Below are 26712 nucleotides of genomic sequence, written 5' to 3'. Positions count from 1 at the left end.
AGTAAAATTAAGGAAGAAAAAGGAACCCACTGCAAAATTGTTTCAGCAACCTCATTTTCCTATGCTTTTGGGACTTAGAGATGTTGCCTGGCAACTGGCATCAGTAGTGGCATTGAGCAGGGCCAACAGGTACCAATCACAGCTGATTTTCAGAGCTTGGATGTGTCTACATATCCCATCATTGACTGTTTCACACCAACTCCCTCTTTTTTTTTCTTTTAGTTAATTTGTTGCCAACTGCTCCAGATGAGAAGTCCAATGCCCTGAACAGTAGTTCCCCAAAGGAGGAGCACAACCAGTTCCCCATTTTTTTTGGTAAGAATTATTTTTTGCAGTTTTTATCTCTCAGTCTTTTATATGGATTGCTTTTCCATTTCAACAAGTTTTCTGACATATCTGAGACTAAAGAATGGGCTTTCATCTTTGCCAAAGGATTTGATTAGCAGGGAAAGTCGAAGCAAAGGAATATATTGCCACTTACAGATCTTTCATAAATATCAGGAAGTGGAAGACTGACCACATCTTGTTCTCTTTGAAAAGTGTGCACTTCCTAAAGGTCTGATTAACACAAAGAGCAAAAGCAGTGATGCAGAATTCTTTCAATCAAAATGAATACTTTTTGTGAGGAACTAATAGGCAAGTAGTTTAAATTCCTTTTACCCCTTAAAAAAGAATGATATTTGGATTTTAGATTATGGCATAGTATAATATATTTAATACCATAATGTTTTAATTTTCACTGTGATCGTATTAAACTCAGTTTCTGGTTGAGTATAATCACAGTGAGTATGAATTAATTGAAAATGTGGCTCCAAGGTATTTTTGCACTATGTATTATAATGCAAATGAGACTCTGGACCTTTACTGAGGAGGGATAGGTTTTAACAGTATCAGCAGCTGGACACTGTCCACTGTAGATGGCTGGTGCTTGCTCACACTGTACAGGGTGATTGAATTTGAGGCCTGTCACTTTTATGATCCACAGTTGTGCAAGAGGAAACAACAAACCGTTGGAAAGAGCCTGAGCATTCTCACCAAGTATTTATGTTGGTTTTTTGCATTTGCACTTACTTGTACTTTTGAGGACTGAGTGATGACGTAGACACTCGCTAAGGTTTTTGCATTTTATATGATCTGTACGGTAACAGGTGTGTAGGTGGCATTCCTGTGCTCTTTGCTTAGAATGGAACGTCTAATAAAGCATGAATGTGTGTTGTACTCTATTTTTTGCCTGCACTATAATCCACATGCACTGCTGGTTTGACGTGGGTTTTTGTACAGTTGTATTGTTTGTTTACCACATACAAAGCATCAATGCACTCTGTTATTTAAATGAATGAATATAAAACAGTAAAGGTTTTGCCAACCTATTTTCCTGAAAACTATTTGAATTACATCATGTCTGGTAATAAGTCTAGGGGCAGGAGGTACATGAACATTCCCTGAAAGTTTTTAGTCATAATATGAATGCCTGACTCCTCAAAACAGCTAACCTATACCAGGAAAGGAGCATGATTCACTATGTTTTCTCAGAGGAAATGGAAGGGGGATTGATTGTGTCAGCAATAGGGAATTTTCCTGCTCAGCAGCATTTGAGAGTGAGAGGTGAGGGTAAGAGAGAATTGAAGATTGGATGGAACAAAGAGTCAGTGTAGCAGAATGGGTCGGGTGGGGAGCACAGCCTTAGAAGGACTAGTGAATTTCAGTGGAAAGTCTGAAGACCCAACACGTTCTTCCCTACTGTATAACCTTTGTCTTGCACTTGTCTGCCTCATCCAGCCTCCTGCTCCTATTTTGTTTATTAGCTTGCACCCTTCAGGCTGCTGGAATGGGCTAAAATCATGTGCTTTTGTGCAATCCCACTAGAGAGGAAGGCAAGGGTGTGGCCAAAGCCAATGGCTGATTTCTCCACAGAGACATGGAGAACATTGTCTCCACTGCTGCTGTTTCTAGAGGCACAGCTATAAAGTGCAGTTCCAAGGCAGAGACATGTCACACAAATGTGCAGTGTAACTCTCTGTAACCTTTTGGGAGGGACAAGAATTTGATGTTACATATGAGGTGAGGATCAAGGTGAACTGTTTGGGATGAAGTGGCTAATGACCATCTCCTCAAGCACAGGCAAAGTGGCTGATCTGCCATTGTGATACCTATTTTGTATGTATATCGGCCTGGCTACATATCTTTTTCAATGACTATTTAAAAAATTAAATATAATTTAGTTAATTTACATTAAAACATGAAAAAAAAATTACAAGGAGTTTCCTCTTATAGAATACCTCACCTCACAATTGACATTGTATTTCATCTTGATTTCAAGGAAAAAAAGTGTTGTTGGTATGTGTAACTTGGTAACAATATCAGATTATTAGATTTAGAACATAGTTCTTGATCTTCAGAAAATTAAACTGTTCTATGGCCAAATAAAGCAAACCATGGATACAGACATGAAGCTTCTAGCATGCTCAGCGATGAAGTTTCTGCAGGAATTGAAGATTGTTCTGGTCTTACTCTGGTAAAAAAAAAAAAAACTATAATAACTTTTATTCTGTGAAAACTAAGAAAAAGTGAGGCTAAGAATCAAAGCTTTCATTTTATGTGATCCATGGTAGAAAATTGCAAGTGCTATACCTACATTTGATTTGTGAGATTTAAGTGGGAGACAGGATCAAAAGTCAATTTTCAGCTCAGCGAATTTGGAATAGCACACAGATGCAGGTCCTGTCAGCACTCTCAGTACAGAGTCAGGGTCATCTTTTGCTGATATAAATTGGCACAGTTCTTTTTACTTTAATGGATCTGCACCAATTTATACCTATGGAGTATTTTCAAGTGCAGATGAGTCGTTATTTTTGTAATAGCCTGTCCACTTGAAGATTCTTTTATTTTCGCTTTGCTGCAATCAGAAATGAGGAGCTGAAGTCTGCACATACCAAAAATCTGGTAATAAATCTGAAGCTTCATGAACATCACACACTCGTGTCTAGAGAGTAATAGTGCTCACTGCATTCCCTTTCCTCCCAAGGTAATTTCAAACTTGTTTTGTACTGTGATTAATTAGCGGTCCATTGTCACACAAGCCCTGCAAAACCTGAGGAATAAGGATTATTGTTGCAATGCAGAGTTGGGATTATTTCTGATAAATGTGAGTCTGTGTGCCTTTTTCAGAGATTCTGAAGTTATGATTATGCTATCTGTTTATACCTCAGGGGGATGGGATTCAAGAAAGGGCTGTATTATAAGAATTGAATCTTAAACCATACAATGTATATCTCTTCTTTTTTATGTAGTTTTGCTGTTTGTGGGATTTTCACTTCTTTCATTATCTTTTTTTCTTCATAGAAAAAACAGGAGAGAAAACCTTTCAACAACTCTCAGAAAAATGAGGTTGTAAAATGGAAACATTTGGGAGAGAAACTCAATAGGCATAATAGCTCAGCTTACTGTTCCATCACATCCACAAATACAGCATTAGGAGCTGGAGCTGAACAGGGACAACTCACCTGCTGTCATGTTCCAGTGACATTGTTTACACACTGCCTCACAGGCTTTCAGATTGTCCTGCCAATAGATATGCTGGGTATGACACAGGGAATGTTTTATGCTTACCTGAAGTCAAGTCTTTTGGTGATCTGTATATTCAAATCAATTCGTAATTTTTATGGTCTTCAGCAGAGAGGAAATTATGATAAGTTATTTAGGTTTTATTCTAAAATACTGGTTTGTTGTAAAAAAATGGCTCTAAATGGCAAAATTAGGAGGTTTTCTTCATGGGGTGATTGCTTCTGTGAGAGTGAAGAACATGCAGATATTTTGAAGATAAGCAAGAACAGTGTTTGATTTTTGCGGCATTTATCTCACAACGATATAGGCAAGGAATAACATAATTTTTGGGAAGAGTACAAGAGGGATTCTGAATAGCACTTGGCTGCCTCTCTGTGCACTGCACATACACAGGCAGTCCTTGTTTACCTCATCACTGGCTCCATGGTTCCCCAAATCTTGCAGTCATTGTGAGAACTCCTTCATGAGGGGACTGTGGACTCACTAGAGAATCCTACATGACAGATAAGTAATTTACATTACAAATTTAATTACATATTTAAACTCATTGATATAATTAACAAACCTGTGCTGTTTGGCCCTTTCCTCACTGGCAAACCTTTCTGCTCTGTTCTTTGTAGGTTCAGAAATTAGCAGGTTAAAATATGTAAACTATGCTGGACATACGCTTTGAAAACTAACATCCTCTCCAGCTAGAGAGAGATGAAATTAGTTCCAGGCTCGAGTTCTCAGAGCAGTACCAAAAGCATTGCCTTAGTTAATTTAATTACCAACTTCATTTAAAAACCCCAGTAGGTTTAATATAGATTTTATCACATTCTGGACTTCAACTCTGGACCCAGAGTGAAACTTAGACTTCTAATAATGTCACAGTTATAAAAAGAAATCAAGGGGTTCTCATTTTATAACTTGAAACTAACTTAGTCTATCTCAAAAAAGCAACTCATTACTCGGTTTTTGAATTTCAGGATTTTTTTTAATCATATGATGTTGCTAACACACCATTCTATTCCTTTCCCAGCAGTTTTCCATACTTTTTCACCACACCAGTTCAGCTGTTATACACATCAGATGAACCTTTCTTTTAGCAGGTGTGCTATGTCTAAGACACCTAAGAGGTAGCATGTGCTTTTTGGAGATTTTGTCAGCCTCCCGAATTGCCCAGGTTAATACATAACTTCTTGCTTTCAGCGACTGATCTGCTTCCCACTTTTGTGACCACAGGATATCTTCAGCTTTGCTGTAACCCAAATGATTTCTCAAATTTTTACTTTGCTTTTCCACTGAACCACTTCTCTGTGGCTATGTATCTTCAAGACTTCCATCTGACTGGCTTCATATTTGCATTTATGCATTCAGATCCCAGCTACCTCAATTCTGCTGCGTCCTGAAGGAAAATGGTGCTCTTTTGGGTCCCAAATAACTGATGATATAATGGCTCCCATTCAGCTTCTTGCAGCCTGTGCAGCAATTTTATCAGTTCCAATTTTGTGTATTAGTCACTCTGGGGTGATAGATGATATAGTTCTTCCAGGTTTGGGAATTCTAGCATGGATTTGCTTCTTGAACATGTTCCAGTGCCCAGGTCCTTTGGCTACCTCAGGATCATCTCCAGTGTTTCAGTTCTCAAACTCTCACTTGCAATGACCCTGAAGGAACAAACCACCAGCATCTCCTTGGAATGGTAAAATGCTGACAGCAGCACTAACACACCAGCATCTCCATTAATTTGCACACTTATTCTTCATATTCAGTACTCTTTTATTCTGCAAGTTACAAGCTGTGTTTTTATAACTGCTCAATGGTTCCTGATAGACCCTGTTACTTAGGTCTAGTTTTCTGTAGTCATTCAAAAAACCCAACACTGAGGTATTGAATCTTACATTGGAAATGCTGGGTACTTTTACCTTCTACTTGATTTCAGAATGTCTAGCAGGGATTTGATCCATTAATTATTAGAAATATTTACCATATTTTTAAAGCTGTCCACATTTAATTTATCTCACTTCCCTTTCTACAAAATGCTTCACTTGAAACTCCTCAACGTGAAGTTGTGTGCTCTCTCCTACAGCAGAAACAGCAATTTTACCACTAAGCATACAGGTAAAGGTATAGCTTTCAGGTAAGCTTTTGCTGGCAATTCAAAGACAGAATGACATTTTACTATGGTATTTTTTGTAATCATAAAAAGATGCTTATGTCAAGTATCTTGGATTTTCAGGAGGTCAGAATTAAATTTGCCAGCAAATTTCACATAAATTCCAAATAATATTGACATAAAACTGAAACCCTGCAGTGCTGTGTGTCACCTTGTTTTTATTGGTACTTCCAGAACCGCCTCCTATCCCTTCTTTGTGCATGACCCCTATGGACAGAGGACTTTGCAGAGCCAAAGAGTTGAGATTTTTCTACAACTACTCGACTGGAAGGTGTCGTCCATTTAGCTACAGTGGTTGTGGTGGGAATGAGAATAATTTCATCTCCAGAAAGTCATGTTTGAGGATCTGCAAGAAAGGTATGGGAAGTGATACTGCCCCCCGCTATCGTTAAAAGGTAAATATCATGCGGGTCAAAACATTCTTGCCGCTTTTGGTAGTAATGATTGGCCTGATCAAATGTAAAAGTTGAAAGTCTCAGAAAAGTGAAAATGGAAATCAGGAGAGACACAGAGCTAGAGAGAGAAGGAAGGACAGTAAGTACAGTGTAAAAGAACAGCAATAAGACAAATTTGCATTGGTCAGGCATATGAAGACCTTAGGTAAGACAATGGTTTTTTTCTTTTTTTTAAGATTTATTGAAACAAGCCTTGTCTCTCATTTTGGATTATCTTGGATGTCTTCTAATCTTACTTTGTTACTTTTACCTTTAGGATTAAATAAGAAAAAAGGTGAAAGAAGATTAATAAAAATCAAGAAAAAAAGAAAGAAACAGCCAGTAAAGGCCCTGGGCGAGGAAATCATCCCTGAAAGAATGCAACTTTGATTTTTATGGAAATGTGAAGTAAACTACTCTTCACCTGTGAATGAAAACCTTCAGTTTAAAATATATTTACCGTACTGATTATTTTGATTATATATTACTAAGCTGCTTATATTTTTGTTATGTATTCCTCAATCATGTTAATAAACATTACCTTTTACTTTGACAAAGGCTTTTAAATTGCAGTTTGGTTGTATATAATTGTCAGAGATGCAGCAGGACAAAAAACGGTGTGAGTGAATGGTTAAAATGCAAACAAGATTCAAATTCAGTTTATTACCCCATTATTCTTTTTGAATTCTATTTTTGTACTAAAGAAAGCATAATACTTGTGAAAGAATAATCACTTGTCAAGTGTGATTGTTTCAATCATTGATTAAAGGATAGGTCTACTGCTATAAAAAGGAAATAGACACTGGATTTGTTTTAATCAGATTTATTTTAGGTTATGAAGGCCTAGATGTAACTCCATTGAAGTGCATATAATTACAGTACTGTAAAATGAATGTGAGATCAGAATTAACCCACCAAAATCCATACAGGGAGTGTAAAAGCTGTAAAGGTTTGAAGCAGTGTGGCAAATTTTCGCAAAGATTTAAAAATGTATATGTTGGGATCATTGACTTTGATCCTTGTTACTGATCTAGACTCATGGCTAAGCTTTACTGCTGAAAATGTAAGCAATTATACATTCTAAATATCAGAATGAGGGAATAAGTAAAATCAGATTTTTGTACTGAAATCTTATCCAAATCTCTTTTCTGGTGCTTAAGTCCTTTCATGGCTCTTTTAAACTAGGATGTATTAAGTCTGATTTGAAGAATTCTCAAGGAACAGGAGTGTACACCAGAGAGCACTTACGTAGTGTCTTGTCACGTAAAATGTATGAGCACCAAAGACTCCTACTTCAATAACCACATAAATCGGACAAGGGCAGCTCTGCCAGGAAACCTATAAACTCCAAAGGCTGCTATAAACAGAATTAGTTTGGCTCATTTTATCTCCCAGTTTCAGTTTCAATTTGATATCTTCCTGTTCTGGTTCATCACTTTGACCTTTCTCTCCAGGTTTTCCTGTTCTACATGCACCAGGAGTTGAGTCTGTAGGTGTGCATTGCACTGCACAGGAGCAGAGCAGTAGGTTAAATACTTGGACTAGTGGAGAACCCATGGCTTAAACTGCTCCCAGACCTTCCCACTTGTCCCATGGCACCTGCTGAAGCACAGCAGTTTGTGTGGCCTCCCCAAGGCGAGTGGCTTCAGGCACACTTGGGGTGGATTTACACTTATGCTATGGTTACCCTGCTTCCACACTGATACCGCTTGTGTCTGCCTGGCTGGGGATGCAGGTGAGGGCACAAATGTCTGCACCTCTCCTTGTCTGCATTTTATGATCAAGCCAGTAGAAATATTTGATCTTCCATTCTTAGTTGTAACAATTTTCCATAGGCTGCCAGTATTAAAATTTACATAATTGCTAGATTACATGATGTACCTCAAAGAGGAGACAGAGCTGAAGTAACGGCATTAAACTAAAACATCCTGGGCTTCCATGTAAAAGTGAAACTCATTAAGCTGTCCCACCAAGAACATTAAAAAGGACTTGTAAGCTTTGTAAGTTTGATTAGATTACGAACTAGAATGGTTAACTTTCTCAAACAGAACGTTTTGGAATGAGACAATAGATATAGAAGGATAGGAAAGAATAGATGAATTTGTATGCACATTATCTTGTGATTCCTGAGTCATTTCATGACAGTATCTCTGCTTTAGGCTCCCTCTTGTTCCAGCAACTTGTCCCTGGCTGCCTGGATTCAACACCTACAAAACCCACAGAAGTCTAGGAGAAATATCATCTTTTTTGTCCCAGCAGAAACCTGGCTGTGTGGCTGCTTTCCATTCTCATAAGCTTCCTTCTCACTGAGCTCTACTGAAATTTAACAGGGTCTCTTCACAGTGATCAGTTGCTCCCAGGACTGCGCAGACTCCTCCCAGGATTGCTGTAGGATAGGACTAACAGGTATTGTCCCATCCTCTTCTACCCCACTTACACTGTCCTGAAGAAACTCCTTGTGCTGCTGTAGTACAACCAGCAAGTACGTTTTGCAGTAACAGTAATTAAGTGATCCAGGGAGGGCTCTCTTATGTCACTGTTGAGACTGAAGAGAATTTGTACCTGTAGCATGTCAACAGTACCTCTGTTTCAATTGACTAAGAAAACATTTCATAGTGATTCATCTGTCAGGCTTGTTACTTAGTGCAATAAGAATCAAGACAGCAATGTCACAGACTGTAAAAACTTAATCTTGATTGTAATCAAGATTTGATCTGAGTGCACGCTGCTCTCAGCTGTGTGTGCTCTCCATTTGGCCACCACACCAGGTATCCTGCTGTCTTCCTGCCTTTTTTTTGTTTAGTTCTACAGTGCATAGAGCTATTTTTTCCCATAAAGAAGTCCAAACTGCAATGTGACATGATCTCCAACACAACAAGAAGTTTCTTTTGTGCCCTTCTGCTTCATTCACTTCTTTTTGCTCCTGTATCTCCCACAGCTGCAGAACAACCAAATCTAAGAATCAGAAAAAAGATCTATGCATTTCCCAAAGATAACTTAAGGATGAATGTAGAAGGGGGATCATTGAGGCATGACACAGGAAAAGATATGGAGCAGGTGCCAGAATGGTGAAGCAGTTAGAACACGAAACTGTGCTAAAGTGTTACAGCGACTGTACGGTTCCACTGGACTAGAGACCATTCATCCAGTCATTTCATTCCAGAATTTGCTCCAGTTGCTTTAGAGGGGAAATGCAGGGTGCTGTGAAATTTCTCCCATTCTGTATGATAACAGCCAACATGCTGAAGCAATTTTACAGAGGTTTGATGAGTTTCTGCATATCATCTGACCTGCAACAACTAGGTATGTACCCTTAATCCATGCAGATGATGAAGCAAAATGTCTCTGAGAAATAATTTAATGTCCTTTTATTCATTGTTTTTTTCCCTCATATTTTTACTGGTATGGCCTCCTTTTTCTCCTTTTTATTTTCTACCCCCTGCTTTAGTTTTATTTCCAGTTCACTTGAGCCAGCATTTCTCCCTGCATCTCCAATCCATTTACTCTCTCAAAGCTGATAGGTCTTTATTTACATTTTGAGCAAGTCTTCATCTTTATAGCTTCCGCCTTTCCAAACTTAGTGAAGGGGACCAAAGGGTTACGCTTCCTAACTGGTTGTTTTCAGTGGTGTCTCTAAAGAAAGAGCGAGGTTCAGGTAAAGCGGAGCTGTACGCGTGTGGTTCGGAGTGTTCACACAGGGTAATGGGTACCTGAGTTCGGGGCGAATCCGTGCGCGGAGCTTCCGCGCCTGCGTTTATGCCCCGGGCGGCCGCGAGAGGGCGCCGGCGGAGCGGCGAGCGCCGGGCGGGATCGCGCTGATGGAAAAGGGGGAATTCACTGAAGTTATTCGCTTTGCCCGCTTTTAAGCCTTCTTTGGTTCCAGTGCAGGTACGTTTGCACATTTAGGTCCCCTTGAACTGCTCCCTCCTCCGCTGTCGGTAACCAGGGCAGCCTGTACGGGTGTGATTTACGTTCCCCGCAGCCACAGGACGGGGAGATGCAGCAGTGCTGGGGGCCACTGCTCTCTGAAGTGCGGACTGCACCAGATGAGGGGTCTCAGGTATCTGTAGGGTAGGAATAAGCAAGTTTTAATGTTACCTAAATCAGTAGAACATAAGACTTTGTAAAAATAAACCCAAAAAACTCCCAGAGCAACCAACCAACTGAAAAAGTCCCCACAAACAAAAAAGCCTGCACACAACTCCATTGACTTTGACAAGCCCAATCAAACATGGCCTGTGTAATAAACGTCTCTAGCTAATGTAGATGCCTGTCTTGAAGATGTGTGCGTGGCTGGAATACATGGATCATTCTCTAAATTACATTGTGTAATGTACCATGTTGCAATCTACAATCTAGACCTAATTGGTCTAAAATAATGTTATCAGGCTCACTCCTGATGAAATTCCGCTACCTGAGGTGACACCATTTGTTTCAGAGAAGTTAGTTTCCATCACTGTTCAGAATCAATCAGAGCTAATCTCCAGTTTATATCTGTTTATAATGACTAGAGGTTTAGAGTGCCAGTTCTCAGTTCTTCACTGATTATAGAACTCATTCTCCTGTTGATGTAAGATCATAGACGTACCAACGCTCACATGTGCCAAAGGAGTATCCAAGTCTGCTCTTTTGGTAAACCTGGAGTAGGATTTCAAAATTTGTGTTGTCCAGGGGCCATTTGGATTTACAGTATTACTGCCCCTCTTTTCCCTCTTCCAATTTTTCCTGACCCTGGATTGGGTATGGGTTTTGTTTGAAGTATTTTTTGTTTGTTTTGTGGGGGTTTTCCCCCTTAGTTTTGTGTTTCTTGCTGTTTTCCTTCTTGAGGAAAATGTTATCAATGGCCAGATGAATTCCTTCATCCAGTTCACAGCATGTTCCACATATGATTCTGCTGGTAAAAAAAAAAAGTGGATAAGTGACAAGTAGTGAGAAACAAGCAGAATATTTTATCTTTTTTTATGAGCAAATTCAGTGGTAAAATTTTGATAGGTCCTTACGACAGCATGACTTTTGGGAGGCTTTTATGGTGTTCCATAAGGAGTACTGGTGTTCCAGGTGTTCATATAATTTGAGTTTAATGCTCCATGAACTCCCCATTTTACAGCATAGTGTTGTCCTGTGCACACAGTAACTGCCCATTGACTTGGAGGGCACAGATTCTGTCCTTAGTACAGGTAATGATTGTATAAAAATAAGTGACAAATGGTTTCAAAAAAACGTTTTTAGCTCCTGTTATAATGTTCTTTGAAGCTAGTAGGAAGACTGCTGTTAATTCTGTTTTGTCCTCTGTCATGGCAGTTTTCAAACTAGGCAGTTTATTCATACTTGTGCTTTCAAATCACCAGTGTTTAGAAAAATATAGCATAGAGATGTGTGCAGCAATGATAATGTTCCTGTTGCTTTTTTTCTACCGTTGATACTTCAAAGACTTATTTCTTTAAATACGACTTTTTCTTGGGTACAAAACAAAGTGGCACTGTAAACAATGCGCCCGCTTGAAACTGAAATTTTGAATCTGACCTTTGCAGCTGTTTTACATCTGAGGAATAAAGGTATTTCTGTGTAGAGTTTTTCAGCCCTTACGGTACGGGATGTAATGCAGCCCCTGCAGTCGCCGGCAGAGGTGGGTCAGGTCAGTCATACTGAGGAGGAATGCAGCTCTCCTGTGTTCTTTGTGAATAAAAGTCCAAACTAATTTGTTTCTCTGGGTCTAGCTGGAGGAGGAGGAGGACGACGACGAATCTAACTGGCTCGATACGTGAAAGGACAGGTCCCGTGGTCTCCTCCAGAGCAGCGAGCGAGTATTTTGCAAGTGGTTTCAGAGCGCCGGCTTTGAGTCGGGGCGGCCGAGCGGAGCCGCCCTGGGGCCAGGTGCGGGCAGAGGCTGCGCTGTCCGCGAGCAGATGGCAGCGCCGGGGCTCGGCCAGCTCCCCGCTCCAATGCCAGGGGAGCCCGGCTTCCCCGGGACATGCCATTCGGGAGAGAAAAGTAACTCAACGCCGGCCGCAGGCGGGGTCGGGTGATGTAACAGGAAGCTCTGATGTTTCACTGCTGCCGCCGCTCCGCGCTGCCATCGGACACGCTCCCGGCGCTCCCGCAGCAGCGCTGCTCCGCCGGGAGAGCCGCCAGCCTCGGGCTCTGGATTACACCCAGCCGGGGCACTGCGCTCTCGCCGCTCTCATTTGGCCGCGGAGGGACTGAGCGAGACATCTCCTCACAGCTTCATCTGAAAGCGTTCTCGTAAAAACTCCGCGTGGTGAGTGCCGCTCCGAGCGGATTCATTGTTGTACCCACGGGCAGCAGTTCTGTGCCATCGGAACGCAGCGATAGTAACGCGTGTGTGCATGCTCTGGCACTAACCTCGGCGCGGGATACGGAATCTGCGCCGAGAAACGCCACGAGGAGAACCTTCGTTTATTTTTAGTTAGCGAGGTGTTGAGCTGATTTTATCACTGGTGTTGTTATTGTCTATGCTTGGTAGGCTAAATAGATAGAAAAGGCGATAAAATGCCCTAATCAGCCCTTTAAGGATTCTGCCTGAAACCTGTAATATTAACTAACCAAATTTCTGTCTTTGCATCTGGAGAGAATTAGAAGCTCATTGGCTTGAAAAGGGTCCTTGAGACTAACTCAATGCAACTGCAGCTCTTTTAATAGAGGCTGAATTAGGTGATAAAGTGGTGTAGGTTTGCTTACTGAGTATTTCTCTAAACTTGCTGTGCCAGAAAGAGGTCATACTTGAGTTGTTTCATAATTAGGTTTTCTGTTGTAATTACACAACTTCAGAGGTAAAGCTTCTGTTTTGTATGGGCTTTCTGTTTGCTTGCGGAAAAGTTGGGTTAGTTTGAAGCCTGTACGCGTGCCGGCGTGTTACTGTTTGAGGTTTTTAACCGCAAACACCGAACTGATTTATTGACAGCTAATTGCCCACTTTTCCTTTCCTTGAGGAACTATTGAACAGTGGCAAGTGTGTGATTCCGTGCCTTCAAGTACCAGCTGATAGGCAGTTAAAAGTCTTGGCACTCCTTTAGTTTCCAAAACAGATGTGATACCCTCTGGTTTTACAAATGCGGTTGCAGTGCTGAGATTGGTAATCCTAGTCATTTGCTCGTGTGTGTAAGCAATGGAGCCATAGGAGCAGGAAAATAAATCTTGTTAGGCTATAAATCACACTTGGATTTGATCTACAATTAATCTTTTAGTTATCCATGCAGTTTATAAGGGAAGATAATGAAATAGTTATAAAAACCCCTGAGTTTTTTTCTCTTTGCCTTAATAAACTCATGTGAGGTACCTTGGGGATGGACTTTGCTGCTTTTATAATTGCGCCAATGCAGTCTTCCCGGTCCTACTGTGCATACTGGAGATCTTGTCATTCCCTTGCACTAACAGTGCATCTAACAGCTGAAGCCTGTTCAGGTCAGGGATGTGCTCACAATCTGCGGTCCTCTCGGTGCTTTGAAAGGAGACTCTCTAGATCTAGATCGATGTTAAGACCAGATCTGAACCCATTTGTTTTCTTTTAAAGTACACGTGCTATGGTACTGTCTGAAATTCTTAATTAAAAATAAAAACCTGTGTTTGCACAGTATTTTCTTCTGAAGTTTGCCTAAACTCTCATCTATTTCACTGCACAGAGGAGCAATCCCATAGTCTTTAATCCACACAAAAGGCACTTGGTGATACTAAGTCGCTTAAGATGGCACTTCACATAAAAGGTGCATATGGTGTTTTAATGATCAGTGCAGTGGGAACAACTGTCTTCAGAAGTGTATCAGCTAAGTTATCCAGATTTTTATTAGCAGCTGGTGTAGGCTGAAGTGGGTCTGCCCACGGATGATGTGCCAGACACGTGTGTTTGCAGGTTTGATGCCGGAATCTGCACTATTTGCAGGTTAAGCAAAGACAAAGGCAGGGTATTGACATAGAACAGTGTGACTGCACTTTTTACTGGGCAAAACTAAGTACCTGGATATATAAGATGCATTGCAAGTTCAAGAATTGCATTATGTGTGTCCTTGCGTCTTCAAATGTTACTGCACCCTGAGTTTGTGATCAGTTGGAGTCTTTCTCTGCATTAAGAGATGTAGCATTTGTCCCTCTGAATAGGCTTTTCTTGATACAACACAACTGTTGAAATCCTGGCCCACTGAGAACCGGTGGGAATTTTTCCACTGACTATCAAAGGGCAAGACCTTCCTAAATGTGGGTATTTTTCTGTTGAAGGAATTATACATAGATCACCCTTCCAGGCACTTGCATTCTGCTGTCTGTTGGCAGCTGGGTTTTTTTGTAATTTCTGTAATGTTTGAGTGCTCCAGTTGAAAACACAGATCTGTATGTGTCTTGCTGGGTGACCAATGCCTTACCTGGTTCAGCAAAGGGACTTGCTCTGGGAATACAGGATTTTTCCGTGTGCTGTCTGGGTACTGCAGTTCAGATTTTAGACCAGGATACAATTAAGAACAAAAGCGAGGGAAGAAAGCATATTAACAAATTTCCTTTGCCACCCATATCATTACTAACTTGCTTCTATATTGTATACATTTGAGGTAATGTAGCATTCCTGGCATGTGCAGGAGCTGGGTAGGATTGGACCCACAAAAGTCCATGAAGTCATGCAGTAATGCAATTCAAACTGGGCCATGGTCATTTGGAAGAAACTAGCACTATCGATATGGTTTTAATAATAACACGTATACAGTGTATATCTACTCACGTATACAGAGGTGCATCTAGTCACTGCAGTAGTAAATGCTAAACATAAGCTATCTATTAAAACCATTGAGGGGATTTCTCCAATGAGAAGTCCAAGTCTACAGTTAGGAAAACAAAACAGGATTTCTCCTTAAGAAGTTGTTCCCATCTGTTGCCAATGTGTTTACGATGTTCTTGATTTGGTACCAAAATCCCTTCAGTGCTTCTGATCAGCTGCCACTCCTGTGGCGCACACACAATACCGGCATTGCCTCAGTGCCCTGGCCACCTCTGCTCTGGAAGCCTGGGTAGTTCTGTCATTGAGTTTCATGTGCAGCAGTTTCCTCAGTCAAGCTTTGCACTTTTTGAAAACAGTCTTTACTCACTTATGGAACTGCTCTGTCCCTAGTGAGTATTTTAAGTGTTTGGTGCAGCAAATTGTCAGAGCTCTGGAATTAACTATATCCTTGATACTGCTGTGTCGAGGAACGAATGAGTACTGCTACTATCAAAACAGATGTGAGTTGGCAAAAAAATAACTTTTAGGCAGTAAAATAAGTGGGGTTTTTTGTATGTTTATGTGTATTAGAGATACAATAACATATATAGTATATTATTTCTACATACAGCATATGCAGGTCCATCTCACGCTGACTTCCATTATTGCCAGTGTTGTAACTAATGAGAGAACATAGGTTTATAAAGAGCCTTTCAAAGTAGATTAACCCTAGACCTCACCCTTTGTTTAGAAAACTGGGAATCACAAGTGCTAATATTCTGAATTGCATATATCTGAATGCTGCATCCTTCTAATGTTTAAAAGGAAACAGAGAAAGCTTTCTATACGTGGACACAACCCATTATTTTTTACGTTTTGCATTCACGTTGGCAGCTCTGATGTTTTCAGTGTAAAAAACTTGCACAAAGAGCAGTAGAAAATAGCCTACTTCTCACCTGTTACCTTAATGGAGAATTCCACAGCCAGTGTGGTACAACAGAAGATCTTACAAAATTGGGTTCCATTAGAACATTTCTCCTTAGCAACACTTTTTGTTCTATTTTAGTATCTGGGCAGAACTGAAAGGCTAAACTTTCACATTTTCAAGTTTTGTTTTAACAGTTGTCTCTTATGCTTCAGTCTCCCAAGTCTGTTTATACTGTTTACATTTTCCCAGCAAAGTCATCCTTTTTCTGCCCTAGCTCTGTGCAAACACTTTCAATCATTTCTGCAGTATACGCTGTCCAAAAGTGATTTATTTTGAGTTGCTTTTCTTTGGAAAGATGCATTTGAAATGCATTTAACTCGTTGTAATGCACCAAAAAAAGACTTTCCTTGAGAGAAGCCATATTCTCCCTTCAAGAAAAGAAATCAGACTCTTGTGGCAAATTTGAGTGTGTCTGAGGCTGTTACCTTTTAATATATCCTAGGTGTCACTCAAGCCTTTTCTGGCAGTTTTGACCATTATTAAGCTGTAGCTGACCATTCTAACTGAATTTTTGAAAATAAAACAATGTTGTATTTCTGGATTTATGTCTGCGTCATGCAGGCTACATTTGAAAAAATATCGCCCAAAAAATTAGCGATGATTTTGTTTAATGAAGCCCATACCACTCTGACTTCCTATGTAGTAATATGAACAAGGAGCCAAAGAAAGACATTAGTAACCTTTTCCTTTTGATTTCTATGTTCAAAGCACCTGCACCTGCCTCATACACTGTTGTATACCATTAGCTGTGTTTAGGCCGAATATCTTATGTTCCTAAAATCTACATAATCTTTTCCACCTATTCTTTGATATTCTCAGCTTGAAAACTGCACAACCTTGAATGCTTGTATGGGTATAAAGTGTCACTCTTTGAATTACCATTTAGCTTTTCTCCTTACATTTCCCCTCCCCCATCACAGTGGTAAAATCTTGCCAATTAATTTTCACGAATTTTATATTATCCCAGTACTGACAATTCTGGTAGAATTTCAAGAAAGTAAAACAATGGATGTATTGAGACCATTTTTGTTATACCAGAACTCATTTGTTTTAGGATTTAGAAGTATTTTTTCAGTATTAATATTATCAGAAATTACTATAATTTGTCACCAAATGTTGTACTCTATAATCCTTCCTAGATAGAAATTTAAAAATTTACTTTTCAGAAATGAGTAAGACCTTTTGACATTATACTTCCTTCTTCTGCAGTTGCATCTATGTATTTATTGAGTACCCTAAATGGAAGGAAAATATTATACTCTGCAGCCTTTTATTACTAAAATGGCACATTTTTGCAATTATTATCCTGAAATATTCTGTATAATGGGACTATCTGCCCTTTAGTTTCAGTTAGTGAAGTCCAGCAGGTGTCACTCTGGGGATTAAATAAGAAATATTACACAAACAGAGATAAGCTTTTTTAGGAGAATTTAGAAGTATTTATTCTAATACATTTTTCCAGGATCATTTTTTGACCAGGCATGCCTCCTTGATTCTGAAGTTTCTTTTTTTAGTTATATGATTTAATGTGTGTATTCATCTTTCTTTGTGTCCCCTTGAACATAAAAAAGGACAGTCATTGGTATTGGATTATACAGTCAGAATTTGTACTCCCGGGTGACATGATTGAAACCTAAAGAGCTGTGATTCAGTTGAATATTGCCTTGATGATATTAAAAAATGTTTTTTTCATCTTCCTTGGGGACCACAATTGTTCTTTTTGTTGGTGGACATTCTCTTGCACAAGTAATGTGTTTTCTGTTGTGGTGAAGTCTGCTGTAACTGTCTTACATATTGAGACAGTCTATATACTTTTTCTGTTTGAGTTACCTAAAATTGATATGTTAGGTGGCTCATCATCCAAACTTTCACAGTAAAAAAGTTTGGAGGAGAGAAATTTTGCCATGTGTCATGGAGTTTCTAGTAAAAGTCAATTACGCATTTGCTGGTGGGAGAATAAAAAAGTGTCTTGTTTATTGTTCAGTGTTTCTTTAGGGAATGATGTACTAATGTGTTTGTTGCATTGTGGTCGATTTGTACATGAGTGTGGAGCTCCATATTCTGAGAGTTTCATATTGTGTGGAATAGGAATGTGTTCGAAAAAATTTGTGGGTTTCTAGAGGGGATTGTTGTTTATTTCTCAGACCATGTCAATGCCACCTCAAACAGAAACAAATACCTCAGCAGGCAGCTTTGGAAGGCAATCCACAAATACAAGTCTCTCTTTAAATAGACGCTTTTTATTGTAAATACATGCATACATACATGTATTTTTATATATGCGTATGTGTATATATTTTTACAGATACATACTTTATATATTTATTTAAAAAATAATCTCATCTAGAACATGTAACCTCAGACTACTTTATACAATCCAGTTTCCTTTCTCTCACTTCTTTCTCCTGTTTAAGCCCCCATCCTGTTCCGTTTTTGATTCTGTTCAACTTCCTTTCCTGTGATGACTCTGAGTGAGTCACTTTGCCGGGCATTAAGAATGTGGCTTGACAGTATTTCCAAAAGCTTATCCTATACTGGCTCATGCAGATGAAATTAATCTCTGCCTTATTCTTCCTCTCAAAGAAATGTCTGTCTTCACACGTCCAGTTTCTTGGAAGGGGAAGGTGGGGGTGGGAACCCTTTCAATAAATGACCGTTTTGAACTTCAGAGCCATCTTCCTCGCAGAGGAACAGCAGCCGTGTGTACCGTAACAAAGCACTGGGATCGGGAACCTTTTTAACATTGATTTAGTGTGTACTGGGGAAAAAGTTAGCTTCAACAAGTTCAGGAAAGCCAAATTAAGGCTCTTTCCTGAGTGCTATTCAAGTACTCCGTGTGGCTACCACTGTGCATTCTTCATTCTTTATTAAATGTGTTGCTTATTGTGTTAAAATGCATGGAAGGCCACCAGGATTGCGCTGGGTTTGTGTGTGGCTGGCAGCAGTTGGAAAAAGCACATGCTAAGTGGACACTTAAACACTGAACTAAGTTGCAGCCTTTATTGTGGTTATGTTCGTGCCAGTGTAGTGTGGGGCTTGCGGGGGAGGGTTTGTTTTTTTCCTATGTTTTGTTTTGATTTTTTTTTCTCTCCAGTTTTAGAAGAAGTGCGTAAAGAGGGGTTTTAAAAAAAAATTGTTTCTAATCTGTTAATTGTGTATGTGCATCAGGAAATGAAAGCCTTTCTGCTGAAAACAAACGAGGAAAAGTATAGTCCTAGAAAAGAAGAACTTTAGAAACCAATATGCAAATAAGAGTAAGAATTCCCATCGAGTTAAACTTCGCTATTGTGGTCTTCTCCTTGTCCTACAGAACTGGGGGATCTCACCCTCCATCATTTTTCCTTGAGGGAGATGTGAAAGATTGTATCACTTCTGTAATTTTCAGTGTGTTATGTCCTAAGTGCAATTAACACTGCCACAGATTACACGCCAGTGAGTAAAGTGGAAATAGATTTTTGTTTCATATCTATTTGCTATCACAGTGTAGGGTTTATCTAAAACAGGAGTAATGGTTATAATTGGAAGCTCAAACAATTCTGTCTGAAGTACAGTCATATTCATTTGAAATTATTTTTAGTTTCTCATTCTGGAAATTGTTAATTTCTGACTAAAGGAGGTGATTTTGGTCCATCTTCATCTCTTGAGAGTGTCATTATTGGGCTGATGATGGAAGTCACAGCACGATCTTTTAAGAGCCTTTTGTTCCCCCAGCCCTGCTTGCTGGATGTGCCGTATCAGCATTTTGAGAGTATCTAGGAAAATCACTCAGATGCTTTTAACCTTTCAGCATGATCCACCGGGATAGCTGCTGGGCCTAGGTTTTCTTTTCCTTTTTCTCCCCCAATTATTTCAGAAGAGCTTGTACAAGCAGAGCTCTTTCTCTAGAGAAGATCTCTCTTCTAAAAATTGTGCATGCAATCCAAGAGAAGAATTCAGACAATGTAGTTTAACTGGACACTTTTTATTTAGAGCTGCAGGGATAAAATAGTCTGCTGACATGCTAAGCTTCTCCTAGAGTCACATTACAGACCAGTGAAGGACATGGCAGTAATTCAGGGTTTGTTGGAAGGATGGCAGAATACTTGTGCTGTCTGTAGGGGCACTGGGGCACCGGAGCACAGCAGTGGCTGCTGCCACCTCCAGGATACACAGCTACGGTGTGGTAGCACCAAAAGGAGCCCCGGTTCAAAGCAGATTTTAGGGACCAGTAACCTTTCTAAGTCAGCATAGGCAAGGAAAGACAGGTTTCTGTGGAAATTCATGTTGTCCAATGAAGACAGACTGGCATGACAGAGTTATCTGTAATAACTCAACTTCCTGTGGGAATGCACATTTGCCAAACCAAAGTGTTCAAAAATAGCATTATACCATACAGGAATGTGGAAATTGTTAAGCCGGAGGTTTGTTTTGTTTTATTTTATTTTTACAATTTCTTTAGCCCTTGGGTTTCATAGAATTCTGAGCTTTTACATTTTTAAACATTTACAGATTTTAAACAGGACATTGTCCAACTCCTCCTTCTTTGAGTACTAATTAACAATAAAACAAAGAAGCCTGGTAGCAAGGAATACAAAATGATGGAAGGAATAACAAATGCACAAAGGAAAAAATGTTTGAACCTTAAAATGTTGTTCCCATAGGAAAGTGAACTGAACAAATCAGTGAATGGAATGATGTTGCCTTTAGCATGACTCTCATTGCAGGGACAAGCTCAGTCAGGTGTCCTGTGGTCAGTCAAACTTTGATAAACAGAAAGATTCCTTTAACTGGTGAGAAATCACTACTTGCAGTAATTTGCATGACATGAATTCACAGTATGGTTGTGAAATTAGTTGTCTAGTCACTATTTTAATTAGGTAACAAAACCAGATGCTGGGTTTCAGTCCATGGTCCAGTTAAGGTGTCAGTAACTGCAGTGCTGAGTTAGCTCATCTTTTGTCATACAGAGAGCAGGTAAAATACGCAGTTGTCATGCACTAACGATCTTTATTAGCACCTTTCCTCTTCATTTATGGAACAGAAGGATACCTCCTATTTCTTCTGCCATGTATTGACTAAAAGACTCCACGATCTCTCAGAATTTAAGCCTATGATTTTCCATTATTCATTCCTGTTGTTCCTGTAATTTGCCCTGCACAGGTAAAATGATTCTGCTCTCTTCTCAGTTTACAAATCCTTTAGGCACTTGTAGCTAAATATTTTTATTTCTCTCATTCAAGCTATGCAGAGATGTGGGGTTGTTGTGTAGCTCTCCACATCCAGCGAGCAGCCCAGGAGTGCCGAGACCATCTCCTCACCTCTAGGATGGGGCAGGATTTATGCACGTGCAGTCCCATGTTGCATTGGTTCCTCTGCAGCCACACATCCGCTATTAAAAAAATTGCTGAATGACAGTAATAGAGAGGAACAATGGGCTATTACAGGATGCTCAGACAGGGTCATTACAGTATATTTTCTTGTGCAATCTTGTTATGAACAAGATTCATATTTACCAGCTTGTTTTATTTGTCAGCACCCTATTATTAATTAGTGTTGTAAGGTTATGAGCTGCTCATTTTCTAGGAAAGGTCAATTTGATGAAATGAAGGTGTTTTTCTAATAGCCCTGTGGAAAGCTGCTTTTCAATATTTACAATAAATTTATAGACTTTTTAAAGTATTTGGTATTTATTTATCATCATTGGTAATGGCACACAAAAAAAAGCCAGGAATTTTTTTTCACCATTGAACTGCAAATTAGCGTTAACATACTTAGCAAAATGAAACCAAGAATCTTGTGATGGGGCTGTTGTATTTGAAAATTTAGGTAGATCACTTAAAAGAAAAATATGTTGCTTTTTGATTTTGAAAAGAAAGCAGCTTATTTGCAGTGCTGCTTTTTGACTTACAGGTATTTTCCATGGTTTCCAACACTTGGAATCCAAATGTTCAGTTTGATTTAAAAGGCAAAGATGAAAAATAGCACCTCATTGAAGCAACTGTGGACTGTTTCTGTGTGTGGTTAAATTAACTCTCTCCCTGAAAGACACCTACTAATGGGCACAGTTGAAAACCTTTGAGAAGGTTCCCAGCTAATGTGAAATAAGGAGTTCAAGCAAGAGAGGATTAAATCAAATTTGGGAAGACATGAATTTGGCATTGGGCTCCAGGAATTAGTAGAATAGACTAGAAACCAGTCCACAGGGATCTGGGATGCTGATGAAAACTTCATTTATTTTTGGCATCGTATGAAAATGTTTCAATTTTTTATCAAGACATGTCATTTTCTTAGATGTGAAAATGGTCGTCTTTGTGTTCTTGGAATAAACACAGCCCAATTTGGAATCCTGGGCTATATTTGTGTAAGAGAGTCTAAGGAATGGAAAACTAAGGGTACTGTAGGTCAGCACTGAGGTTAGCAGAACTGCAAGGGGAAGTCTGGCAGCCGAGGATCCCTCAGCGTGTCTGTCGCTGCCTCGTTTGCACGGGAGGGCGGGGAGCTGGCCACAGCGGGGATGTACATGTGAGTCTCGCAGAGTGAGTGTCCATGGACATGAGGTGTCTGTGGGTGAGACTGGAATTAATGCTACTCCTTGGAAGCTTTTTGCAAGCTGTACAGCTTTTGTCCAGTTTGACAAATGGCTCATTAGAGACCGATTGTTTTTCCTCAGCTCTCTGATTCCATTTGGCTTTTGAGTCTTCAGTCCTACAAAACCCTTGAAGTTACAAGGAGCAACTTATAAAGTCCACATACTTAGTGAGACTGTATGGATGATGCTCAGAGCGTGAAGCAAGGCCAAAGGTTTGCAAATCCAGAACAATTTAAAAGCAGTTATAAATAAAGGGGGGGGAAAGCTAGGGATGAGCAGGAAAGTATTGAACAGTAAGTATGTGTTGCAGAAATGTCTTTTGTCCTGGGTCCATGGCACTCCTACTTTTGAAAGGTGAGACACAGAGGGTGCTCAGTGGTTATTTACCACACCTAATGTTATTTGTACCTGTTTAAAAAAAACCATTAATGTATGACTTGGTATAGGAAGGGCCATGTGCACTGCTTAGTGTAAAAATAAAGCAGCTAATTAATGCCAATCAGCAATACTTCTGTCTCAATAAACTGCAGCACAATAGTTAAGGTGTTCCTCCTAAAATACCACATGATCTTATGTGGATGAATGCAAGCAGTTTTATTGAACTTAAAAAGCTCCAAGAAATATATGTGGATTTCCAGAATCCATTTGTAACATTTTTAAGCAAACACTTAAATACTCAGAGCGTTGAACATGACAAAAGGATTACATGTGATGATTTTTCACATCAGCTATGTTTTCCTAGAGGATGACCATTTCAAAGGGCACTACTTTCTTGGATGAGTGTTATTCCAGTAAAGGGACCACAAAGCAGGTTAAAACCAATTTCTTTTGGGTTTCCAGATGGGTAACCTGCAAGTGATTGCTGAAATCACGTCTTTTGACGAGAGAGAGAAAGATTGTAAGCGTACTTTGATAGAAAATAAATTATTTCCAGCCCTATAGAGAGGGAAGAACTCAGTTTGTCACAGACAGATAGTTGTTTCCTGACACTGGGCATTTGGTTAACAACTTCCAGTGTTTGATGATGTCATGGGTCTTATGGATTCTGTGTGTTTGGGGCCCTTTGGGCTTAACAGGAAGGTCACCAAGTTATCGAGCAACTTCTCTGTTTGAAGAGATTCAACTGCCTTTCCTGCCCCACTTTGCAGAACCGAAGCTTTCAAAGGCAAACCAGAGCTGCTCCTGGGAATTTGCCAGTATCTAGACCTTTTTTCCTAGCTAAAAACATAAAAACCCGAAGAAATGGAAGTAATTCTTTCCATTCTCCTTTGTGTTCCATCAGATCCTGTTGACTGTTTTAATCTAACAGAATCTCTGTATAGTAACCAAATGTGTCTTCATTCCTTCTCCTGTGCTCCAAGAGTCTTGGACTGCTGCATTTTTAAAGCTGTCTGTGTCCACAAATGTCTAGAAAAAGGATTTTCACTTTCCTGCAACCCTCTGGAAGAACTTACTGTTCTCTCCCCATAAAACTGGACAGTATATGTTGTAATTAAAAAAAAGCATAGAAGCAAATCTATGTCAATAATAGAAAAGGTGGTTGAGCCAGGAACCTCCTTCCCCCAAAAGACCTTTTAATTTTGTCTTGACTGCATGAGAGCATGTTTTTCAGAACACCTAAGTTGCACCTCTTGCAAAGAAGTGTAAGATATACATGTGGAAGTTGTAATTATGTCGTCGTTTTCAGCAATGAAACTGCCTCTAGTTTTGTTGTCAGCAGAAAGGAGTAATAGAAAATCAGTTGTTGCATTGGCTTTTTTTTCCCCTTCCAAAATGTAGCAAGCATGTTATTGTTGTTGCTGATGGGAGATGCCTTTTCGCAGTCCAACGACTTCAGTATTTTCCTTGTTTTGTGTAAGGAAGGTAACCTTTATAACATCCTGTTTTATTTACCAGCCGTATCTGTAAGCTGCAGGAATCCTTCCTGTTCAACTCACAACACAGTACTCAAGACAGACAGAAATCATTGATCTTCCTTAGAAAACTATTTCGTAACAAACTGAATAAAGCTGAGACTCTTGTCAGGTGTTTGTTTTAAATACCATCAATTAATACTTTTTTCAAAACTAGGAAAGGCCGAAGTGAGTCAAATGAAATCAGAGTTCTCTTGCATCTTCCCCAAAATTCAGGGTGTACCATATTGAGCACTGGTCAGGAATGTGGAAAGTTTTGTGACTGATCCCTCTCTAAGTTCATACGTCTCTGCAGTTCCTACTCTTTCGCTGGAGTTGGAATCCAAGTACAAAACTGCTATGGAAAAAGGCTGCTCTTGCATTTTTCCTGGCAGACTTAAAACCTGGGAGTATCTAAAACGTCATCAGAAAGCCTGTTCTCATGAGAGTCCTGTCCAGATTTCCAACAAATCTGGAACATTATCCAAGGAAGTGTAGAAACCTACACAATCACACAATTACAGCAGAGCTCGTGGTTGAGTTTCTTTGATGTGGCATGGCTCTGTTGGGTAATATGGTTTTGTTGGTTTTCTTGCTTGGCTTTCAGGTTGAATTTTTTTTTTTTTTTGGTTGCTGTTCTTCCTTTGTCACTTGATATAAAAAGACTTTTGTGTAATTTTAGCTTCTTTCTTTGTCCCCTTTCCTTGTTAATCTTTTTTCTTTAATTCAGATTGATCATTTTCCATTCTCTTAGGAATGTGTCATCTTTTTATGAACAAGAGTCTCTTAAATTGGAGGGTGATGAGAGTTTTGCTGAATGAACTGTAGGACCACTTCATACTAATTTTCTAATTAGAACTGGATCGCTAATGAAGATAACTCAAATTAGTGAGTGGATGTTATTAAATAAAATGGGGTTTATTAGCTTAGTTTCAGGTAGATTTAATACCGAGTTTTATGCTATTGGTATATCAAATTGTCCTTGTCCACAAATCTTTTCTATATGTAAATATTAAGTAGCTTGACACGGTCCACTCCTTTGTTCCAATATTGCTCAAGATGTGCAGTGCATGCAAAACTAATTCTGGAGAAGCTCTGCATGAGTGCAGTGAGCACCATGAGCAAAACAGCTTGTTTGCTGGGCAAGGTGAAGCAATTGTCAGTGCTGTGGTGTGCTCGTGCTCATCAGTAATTAATTCCATGGCCTGAGCAAGAGCGCTCCGAGACCATGTTATCATTCCAGCACAGTCCTGCCAAGCAGCTGGTGCTGCTCCTTGTTTTTGTTTTTTTTTTCTCAGGGAAGTAGGACTGAGCTCACTGGAAATGTTTCTCCTCTTCCACTGATGTAAATCAGTAAACATAATCATTCAAAGAAAAACACTTTTACCACCCATTACCTGTACGGACAAATACGTGTTTTCCAGTGGTGACTCCAATTTATGGTTCCTGTGTCCAATAACAGGTAAACTAATAAGATATGTGTGGTTTAAATTTTATTTATTTATTAGCATCCATACTCTCCTTAAATGAAGTTTGATAATCTGATAAGTTTAAATTAGTTAGCCTTTTAGGAGAAAAAGCTTTCTGTGATGAATGTGAGGGGTAAAACCATTGGTCAGCATAACTTGTGGCTACAGAATGGTTTAGGGTGCTCTTTCAGAATTTATCATTATTTACTTACAGGTGTTTTCTGGGGAAAAATGTATTTTTCTAACACCTACATACTGTCACAGCTGCTCATGAAGAAATGTTAGTAAGATTCCTACATTAGGTGAGAGACACGAAAATATATTCACTCTGAGGGCGAAAATCCAGGTCTTGGTAGACTGTTAAGTGTTTTTGCACTGAGACCTGTACTAGCATCTTTTTATCAGCCTTAATTCAGCAAATATTAGTAAACGTAGTTTCCAAATTGCTCTTACTAGATAAATTATTGTGCTTTTGTGCACTCTATTCATAACGTGGAGGGGCTTGGAAGAAAATTAAATATATGGAAGGCTATATGGCTTATCCAACAATGCACCTTCTTATTTGAGGAACTGAATTTGTTCATCAACTCCCAGTCTTTGGGCATCAGCCTCAGCACTGTCTCACCCCAACTACTATAAATTTGTACAGAATTTTTATGTCCTAGTGTGCAGATCTGCAACAGTAGAAAAAAGACATGGAAACCGTGTGTCTCCAAAAATAAGTCAGGTCAGAGAGGACTTGCTCCTAATAATCTGTTCTCAAGTCAAAGATGGTTTGCTACGTACTTGTATTTGCTGATAAACTGGATTTTGTTTTCCTTTGCTCCTAATTTGTGAGTTGGCTCCTGAGCATTGCACCTGAGTAAGTAGCTTAGCTTTTACAAATTTTAAGTGTTTATTAGGTAACTTTTATAAGGACCAGAAATTTTCAGGCTTTGATG

The 26712-nt window shown here is 39.5% G+C and overlaps 2 protein-coding genes and 1 long non-coding RNA gene across 9 annotated transcripts in view; 2 read left to right on the top strand and 1 right to left on the bottom strand.

The window, feature by feature from the left end:
* TFPI (tissue factor pathway inhibitor) overlaps positions 1–6714 on the top strand; it is a 176413-nt gene extending 169699 nt beyond the window's left edge. For 6 of the 7 annotated variants that reach the window (XM_032114115.1, XM_032114113.1, XM_032114112.1 and 3 more), the window contains 3 exons: positions 223–315; positions 5897–6079; positions 6434–6714. In XM_032114115.1, coding sequence (XP_031970006.1) covers positions 223–315; positions 5897–6079; positions 6434–6546 — 389 coding nt within the window. In that variant the 3' untranslated portion in view covers positions 6547–6714. Of the gene's footprint in view, positions 1–222; positions 316–5896; positions 6118–6433 lie in introns of all 7 variants that reach the window. The other variant, XM_032114118.1, reaches the window with a different exon arrangement.
* A 254-nt stretch (positions 6715–6968) lies between these two features.
* On the bottom strand, positions 6969–12119 carry LOC116446379. Its single transcript, XR_004241188.1, has 3 exons — positions 11680–12119; positions 10745–11047; positions 6969–10220 (listed from the first exon to the last, which is right to left on the bottom strand). It is a non-coding gene; the product is annotated as an uncharacterized LOC116446379 (long non-coding RNA).
* CALCRL (calcitonin receptor like receptor) overlaps positions 12119–26712 on the top strand; it is a 63867-nt gene continuing 49273 nt past the window's right edge. The window contains exon 1 of the mRNA XM_032114111.1: positions 12119–12415. The gene's annotated coding sequence lies outside the window, so the exon portion shown is untranslated. The remainder of the gene's footprint in view (positions 12416–26712) is intronic.

The sequence above is a fragment of the Corvus moneduloides genome, chromosome 7 (genome assembly GCF_009650955.1).
Source record: "Corvus moneduloides isolate bCorMon1 chromosome 7, bCorMon1.pri, whole genome shotgun sequence".
Classification (NCBI taxonomy): domain Eukaryota; kingdom Metazoa; phylum Chordata; class Aves; order Passeriformes; family Corvidae; genus Corvus; species Corvus moneduloides.
This window is presented reverse-complemented; position numbering and strand designations above follow the sequence as displayed.